Below are 12,488 nucleotides of genomic sequence, written 5' to 3' on the forward strand. Positions count from 1 at the left end.
GAGATAGTCATCAATCATGAAGGTTTTCGGGTGAGTCACCACCAGCCTAGTGACTGTCTCTGCCTGGGCCGAAAGCAGAAGGAGCTCCAACAAGGAAATGTGCAGGTGGCTGGATGTGATCAGAGATGGGAACGAGGAGGAGGAGGAGGGGAAGGTGGTGGTCAGTGAGGACACGAGAAGGCAGGGGACGGGTCGGTGGGCTTGAAGCAGAAACTGCGGAAGAAAAGAGGTCTGACAGCAGGGGCAAGCCCTTCTCTGGAAGCCTACAGGTTCTCTCCCTGGGGAGCCTTTCCGTTTGGAAGAGAAAATGCAATTTTCCCCTAAGTGTGGTATTTTACCACTCAAACGTGAGGGGGCCGCTGGGAGCGGACAGTTTATCCGTTGCGTGTATTTCCTTGTGCGGAGGAACTGTTGTTCGCACCCCATGGCCCGGCCTGTGGACACAGCGCTCACACCTCTGCTGGAGCACTGCTGTTTTCCAGTGATAATAACTCAGGCAGGGAGTGTGGCTTCACCCCTCTGAGGCCGAGGCTGAGGCTTCTGCCCTGGAGTCTGGCGCCTGGCGAGCAGTGGCCAACTGTGGATCCCGAGCTCTGCTGTCATCTTATCCTGGCGAAAATTTACCTCCCATCTTCTACACCAGAGTGAACACTTTCTGTCCGGAACCTTCCCCTTCATGGATGCGTCTACGAGTACATTTCCACAAAAAACCAAAACCATTCCCCAAAGCTGAGTTAATGTCTACTTGCCATAAACAAGCTCTGCCCTCAACAAGGACTCTTTAGCAGCAAAACTCAAGTTTATTAAAACAAATATCACAAGCATAGTAAAATTTACATTTGCCTGTGCTAGGCCAGATAATGCTAGATAGGACAGTTAAGGCTTTCAAAGCGTACCATACAAAACAAAATACCTTCATTAAAAAACCTTTCATAAAAGTGGGGGGGAAAAGTTCCCAGCCAAAAAAAAGTTTCGCAGCACAAGACTGACACCTGACTCCCCCCGCGAAGGTGTGGCACAGTGAGGACCCAGAGCAGCACCTGGTGGCCACACCAGCTCTGTCCCAGCTTGGAGGTATCAAAGGAATTCCAAGTGCAAGTCGAGGAGTTGAACAAGGTCCCCCTCCATTAAACGGGCAATCCAGGCGGATTTTTTGCATAGTCTACAATGACGGAACAATCCCAGGTTACTAAGTGCACATGGTGGTTGTATCGGGTTAATCGCTGAGGGGTCTGGATTACCGTGCCCCCCTTCGTCAGACACGGAAGAGAGTGGGGGGGCGGCTTCTTCCGCCTGCAGCTCCCTCCACTGCGGCCACAGGGTGACAACGGTCCTGGAAACATTTTCTGTTCCTGTAGCTCTCACCCCGAGGGCCTGATTTCAAGTTGACTGAGTCGTTCACTCATTCGGAATGTACACTGAAGATACCCGCCTCTGACTTGTGAACAGTAGGCATCTCCGTGCCAATGGGTGTTGAGCCCCCTGGGAGCAGGAGCCAGTCCAGAGGCCACAAGTATCCGAGGGCATTGTGCAAAAGAGGCACAACCTCCCAGTAAGAGAAGAGGTACACCACCAGAGCGGGTCGACTGTTCTCTTCCTTTTTCAGAAACTTAGCTGGTTCTGTATTCTCTCTGAGTCTGTTTTTATGGCATGGCCGAGATCCAGAGGAAGAACGACATAGTCACACGTCAGGGACATCGAGGTCACATCAAGACCACACGTTTATTTATCATGATGCTGGACAGTCCAAAAGTTCGCAGGAAAATGCCAGAACCCTGCCTTTGATCCAAGGTTAATTGATAAACTTTCATTTAGAATTTAAAACCCCAAGAATCAGAAGCAAATCTGGCCATCATGCCAGTCTCTTGATTGTGTCAACGAGGAAAGCTCTACCCGTGAAACTCCGGGGGGCCACGTGAGAGCTGGGAGATTTGGCCTCAAGGCATTCACAGAACATGCTGACTTGTATTTGGGAGGAGACAAAAAAGGGTCTGGCACTTTCTCAGGCCTTCATGGAAACCTACAAATATGTGTACAATACGCAGGACTGAAAGGATTGGAAGGAAGAAACAAGCCGGATTCTCCTCTATGAGTGCAGAATAAATGAGAAGGAAAGCAGAAGCAAAATCAATAGCCCCGTTTCCCCTCCCTCGTTCTGGAGAGAGAGGGGCCAGGGTGAGTGCGTTCCAGTCTCCAGCTGGCGAGCTGAAGGCACCGTCCACCGCTGTCATGGGAAGCTGAGGAGCACGTGTTTGGTCCCCCCGGGAATGGAAAGGTGGTTGGTTCTGGTTTCACGGCGTCTCCAGTTATCCCCTCCCCCTGGACAGCACTCACAATCTGACGAGAAAGATGTGGAACGTGCACATCTCCTGAAGCCGCGTGGCACGCCCGGCTGTTCGTGGCACAGCACACGGGGTCCTGCAGCCCCCCAGGAAGCCCCAGCTGGGGCGGTGGCTGAGGCGGGCAGAGCAGACTCTACCTCCCTTGCCGACCCCGCTTCAGCTCAGCAGCCAGGCTCCACACGGGGACACAATTGCACAACAGTATCTTCTCTGGGAACTGGAATTCCAGTTCAGGAAGAATTTCACTGTTTTTGGTTTCCATGTAACTTGCCAGAGTGTCTCTCAGGCTGAAAAACCAAGGAACAAGAGACAGAAGGTTAAGTGGTCTCCCATATAATGCAAGGACACCATCAGGGGTCGTCACTGTCTCCAAGTGCTCGTGGAGACCATCAAAGTAAAGTCAACCAACTACTGAGTTCCTGAGCGGGGACTAGAACCCGGGGTGCAAGGGCTGAAGGACGCACCTGCTGCTTACCACACCACACCATACAAACAGCACAGAACGGAGCTGACCCTGGTAATGGCTGGGTCACGTTCCTGTACACACTCTGCTAATGTGACCTGCTATATGAACACACAGCCTCACCATTCAAAAAAAGCTTGTATTCCATTTCATGTTTTATATTAACAAAGATGCTCAATTTTCTAGGAAAGGGATCTTTTTTCTCTGCACTAAAAGTCCAGGATAGTAAAGACTTGTTGAATACGTTCAAAGAATATCAAGGCATGCAGGTGTATGCCAGTGTAATGGAAGAAAACTGTAAATATGAAGTGTGCTGGTGAGGAGAACTGGGATTGGATTATCTATTTAGAAACACAGGAACCAGGGGCGCCTGGGTGGCTCAGTTAAGTGGCTGCCTTCGGCTCAGGTCATGATCCCAGGGTCCTGCAATCAAGCCCGGCATCGGGCTCCCTGCTTGGCGGGGAGCCTGCTTCTCTCCCTCCCTCTGCTGCTCCCCCCACCCCGTTCATGCTCATTCTCTCTCAAATAAATAAATAAATAAAATCTAAAAAAAAAAGAAAAACAGGAACGGTAAATCCCTCACATCACACATAAATAATAAACTGGTTAACACAGCAGATGTACATGAAAATATAAAAGCACAGGAAGGGAACATGGCAGAATACTTCACAACCTTTGGATAAGGAAGACCCTTATAGCTATATTTTCCTAGTCCTTATAGAAAAATTCTGTCAGATCTGGCTTTCTAAAATTAAAGACCAAGGTAGAGCATTTGTAACGTAACAAATAAAAGGTTAATCTTAAATCTTTTAAGATTATGAAAAAAGAGAAATAGCCCAAAAGAAACATAACAGATATCAACAGATAATTCAGGGGAAGATACAAAACTGGCAGATACATTAGGAAAATACGTGCAGCAGCTTCACTAGGAAATAGGAAAATACAAGTGAAAATGAGATCTCTGTTTTTGGCCATTTGATTGGTAAACATGTAAAAGATAATATCCAGTGTTGGGTAATCTCACATACTATACATTGGTGTGGCTTTTTCTTTTTTTTTTTTTTTAAGATTTTTATTTATTTATTTGACAGAGAGCACAATAGGCAGAGCGGCAGGCAGAGGCAGAGGGAGAAGCAGACTCCCCGCCGAGCAGGGAGCCTGATGCACGACTTGATCTCAGGACCCTGGGATCATGACCTGAGCCAAAGGCAGACGATTAACTGACCAAGCCACCAGGTGCCCCTGGTTCCTGTTTTTCTAAATAGATAATCCAATCCCAGTTCTCCTTGCCAGCACACTTCATATTTTGGTTTTCTTCCATTATGCTGTCTGGCCTATACTTGCTTACACTGATATTCTTTGAACTACTAAGTATTTACCCCAAAGATACAAATGTAGGGATCTGAAGGGGCACCTGCACCCCCAATGTTTACAGCAGCAATGTCCACAATAGCCAAACTATGGAAAGAGCCTAGATGTCCATCCACAGATGAATGGATAAAGAAAAGGTGGTCTATATATACAGTGGAATATTACTCATCCATCAAAAAATGAAATCTTGCCATTTGCAACAACGTGGCTGGAACTAGAGGGTATTATGCTGAGTGAAATAAGTCAATCAGAGAAAGACAATTACATGATTTCACTCATATGTGGAATTTAAGAAACAAAACAGGAGCACGGGAAGAGAGGAAAAAATAAAACGAGACAAAATCAGAGAGGGAGACAAACCATAAGAGACCCTTGAAACAAACTGCGGGTTGCTGGAGGGGAGGGAGGTGGGGGGATGGGATAACTGAGTGATGGGCATTAAGGAGGACAAGGGACGTAATGAGCACTGGGTGTTATAGACTGATAAATCACTGAACTCTACCTCTGAAACCAATAATACATTACATGTTAATTGAATTTAAATTTTCAAAAGAAGTTATGGTGTATATATATACACTATGGAATATTAGTCATCAAAAAGAATGAAGTCTTGCCATTTGCAACGACGTGGATGGAACTGGAGGGTATTATGCTGAGTGAAATAAGTCAATCAGAGAAAGAAAAATACCATGTGATATAACTCATGTGGAATTTAAGAAACAAATCAGATAAACAAAGAAAAAAAGAGCAAACAAACAAACAAAAAAAACCAGACTCTTAACTATAGAGAACCAAGCACTGGTCACCAGAGGGGAGGTGGAGGGACAAGTGAGACAGGCGATGGGAATGAAGAGCACACGTGTCCTGATGAGCACTGAGTGACGTACAGAATTGCTGAATCACCATATTACACACCTAGAACTAATATAACACTATGTTAATTACACTTCAACAAAAACAGAAAAAAAGTTAAAAATAAAATGCACATCTCTGACATAAGTACACTTGTTATAATGAGAATATATGACTTCTGTAATTATTTTAAAAAACCCAACCGAGGCCAAACCCAAAGCCAGTGTGAGGGGGGCCTGGAGGGGGTGAGAGAGCAGGACATGGGATCTTCCACGTCCTAGAAGATCTAGAAGATCTCAGGAGAGACTGCAGGACTCCCCGCGTGCGCCGGGCCCACCTGCAAACGAACCCCTACGTACGTCCACTCAGGTTTGAAGATGTCCTTGGCCTGGGGGCTCTTCAGTTTCAAGATCATCATTTCATGAAGCTCCAGGAGGAAGGAGTCAAGGTCCGTCTGATTCAGGAAAGCGCTGAGGCACTTAGCATTTTCTGAGCTGAGATCTACTTTGTACTGGGCACTGATATCCCTGAAGGGCTCCTAGAACAAACCAGAACAGAGGCAGCAGGAGGCCGGGAGGAGGCAGGGCGGCCCCCAGGCCAGCGGGGGCAGGGCTGCACTCACCTTACGCAGTCGGAGCAGCTGTTCCGACCTGTGGGCTGACAGGAGTTGCCAGAGGGCAATTGTGTGCTTCAGCTGGCATCTGCTGAAGACCTGAAAGAAACAGGGGCGGGGCTGAGCGGGAACAGGCAGGCGTGGGGGCCCTTCTGCTCCCGGGCTACCGATGCCCCTCTCCACGGACACGGACGCCTCCTGCACTCATGCACCAGCCGTGGGCCTGGCCTCCGGAGTGTCGTGCCCCCTCTGCCGGCCCCATCTCCGAGCCTATTCCCATCGCGCGAGGCAGGTGGCTGGCGTGCCGCGGGGGGGCATCTGTGACGTGCCCGGTTCAGAGTCTCACATTGAGGGTGCATCCCCGCCTCTAGTGCCAGAGTGCATCCTGTGGACCCCGACTGGCGCGAATCCCGGCAGGAAGTGGGGAGGGCAGTGTGCATTAACCTGCAAGAGAGCCCCAACCAAGACCCACCGTTAGAACCAGGGCTGTCTGGTCGCCCATGTGCAGCACGTCTTGGACGTACACGTTCAAGGACATGTTCGGATCGCCACCGGCCGTGCTCAGAAACCCCAGAGTGACTTCGATGATGGACAGAGCTTCGCACGCATCGCTGAAGGACAGCAGCTGCCCGCAAATGGCGCTGATGGCTGTGTTGGGGAGGGGTTTCTAGGAAATCAAGAGATGGGACAGGGGTCCATGGCTGGGGCTTCCTGGGCATCGCTGCCTGGCAAGAACGCTGGCCCTGTTCGCTGCCAAGGCCACAAGGTGGGACGACCCTTCTAACGATAAGGACAGTTAACACTTGGTGATTCCTGAGTGGCAGCGGTATCCGGACTCCTTACACAAACAGACGTGAGGTTACGGAGTCCTCAAAGCAGCTCTGTGAGGAGATTCATACGGACGCATGCACACACCAGACACACCCCCCACACACACCATCAACCCAAAGCACGGACACAAGTTCTCTGGACCTTCTGCATCAGCATACCCGGTCATGACATCATTACTAAGAAACGAATGCAGGATTTCAACAAGAACACTTTTGCTGATTTGCGTCCTGCTTGCCCTCCGGGAAAGAGCAGTGGGCCCAGGGAACTCGGGAGGCCCCCCTGCGGTGCCCCCAGCCAACGCCCAGAGCGAGGCTGCGCAGTCCACACGGGAGGAGAGCACCGTGACTAGGTAAAAGCGCCATGCACCCGGTAAGGTGTGTCGTGATCACCTGTGGCAGTTTGTTCCTGATGTCCGTAAAGAGATGTTCATAGTTCCAGTCCCGTCTGTACACCAGAGTGGGTATTCCCTAAATTGAGAAAGAAAACAGTCTCTGGACACGGAATCCACCATGGAGGTTTCCTGAGCGGTAACTCCGCTGCAGTTCCATGCCGTCCAAGCGCCGCCGGGCACAGCATGCCGCCTCGCGGCCCTGTGATGTCTCTGTGGAACCAGGGACACAACAAGGGACCCGGCCTCGCCTCGACGGCCACGCAGATGCCTCACGTAGGATGCTGTAGGCTGGCGAGCCACTGGGGACACAGGGACGTGGGGCCCTCCCGTTCGTGTACTCCCCCAACCACGACTGCGCACAGCCTCGCACAACACAGTCCCTCTGCTAGACAACAGGGATGGCAGAGCCGGTGAGAGCGGCCCGGGGCGCCATCAGTTCAGAGCCTAATTGCGGGCAGTGAGGGAGCACACACACCCCATGCACAAGGTCTCTGAGCGGACCTGGAAGGAACAGAGCAGCCTAGGTGAACGAACAGAGACGTGAAAGTGCACAGGGTGTTTGGGGAGGGAGGATGGTCCAGTGCTCGAGGTCACAGGAGTCCACGCAGGCCGTGAGAAGTGGCCGGAGACAGGCCGGGACGAGCAGCATGGGCTTTACCCCACGTGCACCGGGATGCCCGTCGGGGTCGGGCCGTCACCAGGGAGCGACAAGAGCCAGATCTGGCTTCAGAATGTGGCCTGAGGACGCGGGAGGCAGGGAGTGGTGGGGGCTACTGCAGCAGGTCACACCTGAGACGGAGGCTGGGGGCGGAAGCAGGGGGCTGGGGCAGCTACATGAGGCAGCTGCCAGGGCCATCGGGGGGGGGGAGGCAATGCCATTACTATGGCGGAGAAACCCAACAACCGGTCCGTTGGGACCCGCAGAGACCCCGGAGGGATGGAGGATCGGCGGCAGCTCAAGAGAGCCGATGGCCTTGAGGTATGGCCAGGAGTGGAGTCCTGGCCTCTGGGGGGACACGTGGCTGGATGGTCATCCTCGCTCCCGCTCACTCTGAAACTGCTGGATAAAAGCCACACTCGGGCCAACTTTCACCAAACACATGTGCCGACCCAATAAACACAACAGGGTCAGCCAAACCTTGAGGGTGAGCCTGGGTTTGCCGTGCAGGAAGCGGCTGGTGACCTGGCGCTGGATCTTCTCCAGGTCGAACTCCTGCAGGGTCTCCCGGTCTTGCTCCACCTGATACTGGCAGTTGGACAGAATCAGCGGCATCAGGTCCCGCTCGGCCTCGTAACTGATGACGTGCAGGTCTGTGATCTCGGAGGCATCGACGGAATAGCTGAGGGACACAGAGTCGCAGGACTCAGTGTCCCAGCAGGCACACGTGGCCCGGGGCTCTGGGCGACATGGAGCCAGCTCCCAGCTGATGTTCCCAGTCCAAGCAGATGAACATACTGCCGGGCCTGTGGACCCTGAGAGCCGGACCGAGGGACGGAAGCTGCCGCCTCTGGGCTCACGTCTGCCCTGGCCGGCCCAGCAGCCGCGGGTGAGCCCGCTCAGAATCAGCTTCCCCTGCAGGCATGCCCTCACCTGCTGCCTCCGCTGGAGAACTTCTCCACGGTGCAGACTATTTCATTGTGCAGGCTGATCAAGTAGCTGACCAAGGCGGTGGAACAGAGGCCCTGGCCACGGCGACGAGGCAGCATGACCTCGAAATCAGCGTCCATGTCCAGGTCGGCGGCGCAGTAGTCTTCCGGCAGCTTGACTTCACCTTTAGAGGACAGGGTGTTGTAAGCACCTGGTCTCTGCGGCTGCTCCCAGTGCGTCAAGGCCAGAGCCAGGGACGCCCTGACGGTTGCGCCTCCCACCTCTCCCCTGCGCTGACTGACTTCAAACGTCCTCAACTCCTTCCTGAGTCCGTATGGACACACCCAACATGACTGGGGACTTAGTTTTCCCACTAGGCCATTTCACGTGTCCCAGACACCTCCACTCAGAGTCACAGGTGAAACGCATGTGGCACGGTGCTCTGTGACTGCAGGGCTGAGTCGGGCTGGCCGCAGGGGGTGTGGCTCCTACCATTGGTCTGAAGTGACCTCCTCAGCTTATTCCATGTCGACAGAAAAATACCAACTCTTCTGTGGAGTAAGTGCTTCAACCCGTCTGTCAAACAAAACACTGTTTTAGAACCATGGAAACACCTACCCCGTCAGGTCCAACCAACGACATCTCACGGTCTTTGGAAAGAGCCCAACTTCACGCCTCTGGGCTCAGCCACGTGTGTAAGCACTGACGCCGAGCTCCAGGGGCTGGAGACCGGGCCGCGTGTTTAGCCATAGCAAGCCTCTGCGAGGCTTTTGGGATTCACGGCACCACCGCTGGGCACTAAAAGCTGGGGGCGCAGAACACCCAGAGCCCCGCCTGCACTTCCCCCAGCCCTGCTGCAGTGATCCCTTCGAGCCACCAAACACGGGTGGTGCCGACCTCTTACCAGAGCAGACCCGTACCTTCGTGGTGGCTGCTCATGAAAGAGCGGATGGATTGGTATTCAGCTTCTGAAACGTTCTGGAACCGCTTCACGAGATCCCTCTGCAGAGCCAAAATCTCAGGCAAGAATCTCACGAGTCTCAGCTCTGCCTCCTGGAGAGGGAAGCCCGGCCACGTGTTAGTTCACCTAGAACACGTTCTTGGGGAAACAGACCCTGGGGCTGGCTCAGGGCCCGTGTTTGCATTTGATCCGGTCAGTGTGCCCTGTTAGGTGATGCCGCATCAGGCTACTCAGCGTTCCGTCGTTCACCAGAGCCTGCCGCCTGTGTGCCTAATGTCCTGCACACCAGGGACAGTCCCAGGCCTCCTGGAGCTGACACATCATGTGTGTTTGCCAAAAACACATGAAAGAAATTGGCCTCATGGGCCCCTGTGAGGGGCTGGGTGTGCAGAGAATCTGCCAAGAGCGGAAAGGCCAGGAATATAGGCAACCAGGCCGGGCATCCCCCGTGTGTCATCTGAGGACAGGACCCAAGCATCTCCAGTCAAATGGGATGGGGCGCCTCTGTGGGAGACCTAGGAACCCCTTTCCCATGGGACTCCTGCCCTTTCACCGACCGTCAGACATTTCTGAGTCCCCACACTTCTTGCTGGACTGCAAACGCTGGTCCAGGGGGAAGGGCTCGACAGACAACTGTGGAAGACAAGCCTTCACGTGGAACAAGGCTGACACGGGGTGTGTTTATGGTCTAACTGATGGGACCGACTCGCCACACTGCTCCCTTCCCCCAAGGCCGGGTCGGGAACACGGGAGATTCTGGACTGTCTGACGAAAGCTTTTTTATTCAACAGTCACTGACGCCCAGGTACTCCTGGCACTGGGGGTCGGGGATGAAGGTGAACAGACACCACCCGGAAGATCTGAATCCTGCTCCTTCCTGCTGAGTGACTGGGGAGATACCGTCCTGGCCCTCACATGCTTCACAGACTCCTGCTAACCCTGACCGGCCCATGGTTTTCCTCTATGACTTTACGCTTCAAACGGCCTCACAGTCTGATGTGTACGAGGACCCCCCTCTCTGGCCCCGAGTCTTCTGCTACCAGCGTTCCATCAGAAAAGCGAAGCACTGATACTGTCAGTTAGATGCCCCACTGACTAAATAAAGGCGGACCCTCAAGTGGTCACTGCGGCGCAGCCTTACCTTCCGCAGGAACTTCCAGAGGATGGGCACGGCTTCCTGCGCATTCTTCTGCTCTACCACGTGCTGGAGGTACTCCACGGTGACCCTCCTCCTGCAGGTCCACATCTTAGAGCAGTGGACCACACTCTTCTGGGGCAGCTGATGCAGGAAGGCCGTCGGGTCACCGTACACGATTCTGGCCACAGGGTTGGAGCTGATCCGCTCATCTTGGCTGATGAGGGTTGTCACTGTCAGCAGGGCTTTCTCCAGATGCTGGGCGAGAGAACGGTACAGGGCCTGGAGGTGAGACCACTCGTGCAGGTGGGGACACCCAGTGGCTTCAGCAGTGGGCCATTTAGACAGTCTGTCCTACTGGGTCCTGCAGGCAACCAGGCACTCACACTCCTTGTCTTTCGAGACTGCTTACAGTTCGTTTGCAGGCTTCGTCTCTGCAGACAGGAGACTCCCAGACCTGTGTTCCATGCCCAGTCTTTTATTTCCCATTGGGCTTATTTACTCTCAATACTGTTCTTAATCTGACAGAGGAGGGAAGAATCACGCATTTCTGGTGGGTATCTACGTTGACAGCTTGTCTACCTGTTGCTCTCACATCCTGCTATAACAGGTGGGGGACCGAGAGTCACCTGCACTTTCTGGACCCACGGTAACTCCTCAACCTGCCCGCCCGGCCACAGGGGCAGAGGGTGCAGGGACAGCAGGACGGTGGAGTGGCCGGGCGGTCAACCCCTGGGCTGGGGCTCGGCCAGAGCCCCCAACAGCAGCCGGGTGCTCGCTGCCCTGAGTGCCGGGGGGACACCCAGGATACCTGCCCACAGGCTCCCAGCCAGGCCGCTGGCCACATACCTCCAGCTCAGGGAGAATGAGGGTCTGCATGGCCTTCTCCCAGCTATTTCTCTGCTCTCTGGTCGACAGTCTTGCATCGAAACCAAAAGACCCTATAAGGAAGCATGCATGGGTTACCCAAGGAACAGAAAGCACAGCAGCTCCATAAACAGGACCTAAGGATGACCAAATCACGCTCCCTTTCAGGGGTGGGCAGGGCGCTTCTTCCTAAATTAACCTGAGTATTTAAAAATGGTCCTCGGGCGCCTGGGTGGCTCAGTTGGTTAAGCGACTGCCTTCGGCTCAGGTCATGATCCTGGAGTCCTGGGATCGAGTCCCGCATCAGGCTCCCCGCTCAGCGGGGGGTCTGCTTCTCCCTCTCCCGCTCCCCCCTCTTGTGTGCGCTCTCTCTCTCCCATTCTCTCTCTCAAATAAATAAATAAAATCTTTAAAAAAAAAAAAAATAAATAAATAATAAAAATGGTCCTTGCTGTTCCCACCGACCCCATGATCTTTGTGAAGATACAAATAAACAAGAAGAAAATAAAGTCACTCTCAGTGCCAAAGATAACTGTTTTACTAAGTTACCTTATGGACCTTTCCTTTCTATGGATTTCAGTTTTTAAAATGGGAACATTAGCTCAGTGACCACAAAGGTTTGTTGCCTACTTTTCCACGCAGCAAACTGTGGACACGTCAACACAGTCAGGCAGCCCGCCCCGGACAGCCACGTCCTTAGGAAAAGCAGAAGGACCCCCAGACAGGCCAGGGGTCCAAGGAGGACAAGTCCCAACAGATTATCAGACACCGGTCTCTCGACGGTGATGACTCACACATCGCCTGTCCTGGACGACACATGTCCGTCGTGCAGCAGGAGCATCGCACACCAGGCTGGCTTTTGAAACTGCACAGCGCCCCCCCGCACCGTGCATGCACACACAACACCCCTGTGCACATGACCACACAGGACCACAGGTCTCGACCCGGTAGGGGCAACGCAAAGACGAGCTGACCTTCTGTGTTCTCTTCCGCATGCTTCTCCCCGCTTCCCTGTATCTGACTCGGGTGTCGTGAGCAGTGGCCATGCCGTGTGCCACCGCCCCCCCCCCCCCC

The 12,488-nt window shown here is 53.4% G+C and overlaps 1 protein-coding gene across 1 annotated transcript in view; it reads right to left on the reverse strand.

The window, feature by feature from the left end:
• Positions 1–780: 780 nt before the first annotated feature.
• Positions 781–12,488, reverse strand: part of RNF213 (ring finger protein 213) — a 94,959-nt gene continuing 83,251 nt past the window's right edge. Inside the window, exons 52-63 of the mRNA XM_081805946.1 lie at positions 12,045–12,060; positions 11,397–11,603; positions 10,554–10,805; positions 9,372–9,504; positions 8,944–9,027; positions 8,455–8,635; positions 8,002–8,203; positions 6,862–6,939; positions 6,114–6,308; positions 5,651–5,740; positions 5,388–5,566; positions 781–2,629 (exon numbers count right to left, since the gene is read on the reverse strand). Of these exons, the coding sequence (XP_081662072.1) occupies positions 2,476–2,629; positions 5,388–5,566; positions 5,651–5,740; positions 6,114–6,308; positions 6,862–6,939; positions 8,002–8,203; positions 8,455–8,635; positions 8,944–9,027; positions 9,372–9,504; positions 10,554–10,805; positions 11,397–11,603; positions 12,045–12,060 (1,771 nt within the window). The 3' untranslated portion in view covers positions 781–2,475. The remainder of the gene's footprint in view (positions 2,630–5,387; positions 5,567–5,650; positions 5,741–6,113; positions 6,309–6,861; positions 6,940–8,001; positions 8,204–8,454; positions 8,636–8,943; positions 9,028–9,371; positions 9,505–10,553; positions 10,806–11,396; positions 11,604–12,044; positions 12,061–12,488) is intronic.

This window comes from Leptonychotes weddellii, chromosome 15 (genome assembly GCF_054177405.1).
Source record: "Leptonychotes weddellii isolate Sample4059 chromosome 15, ASM5417740v2, whole genome shotgun sequence".
Lineage (NCBI taxonomy): Eukaryota > Metazoa > Chordata > Mammalia > Carnivora > Phocidae > Leptonychotes > Leptonychotes weddellii.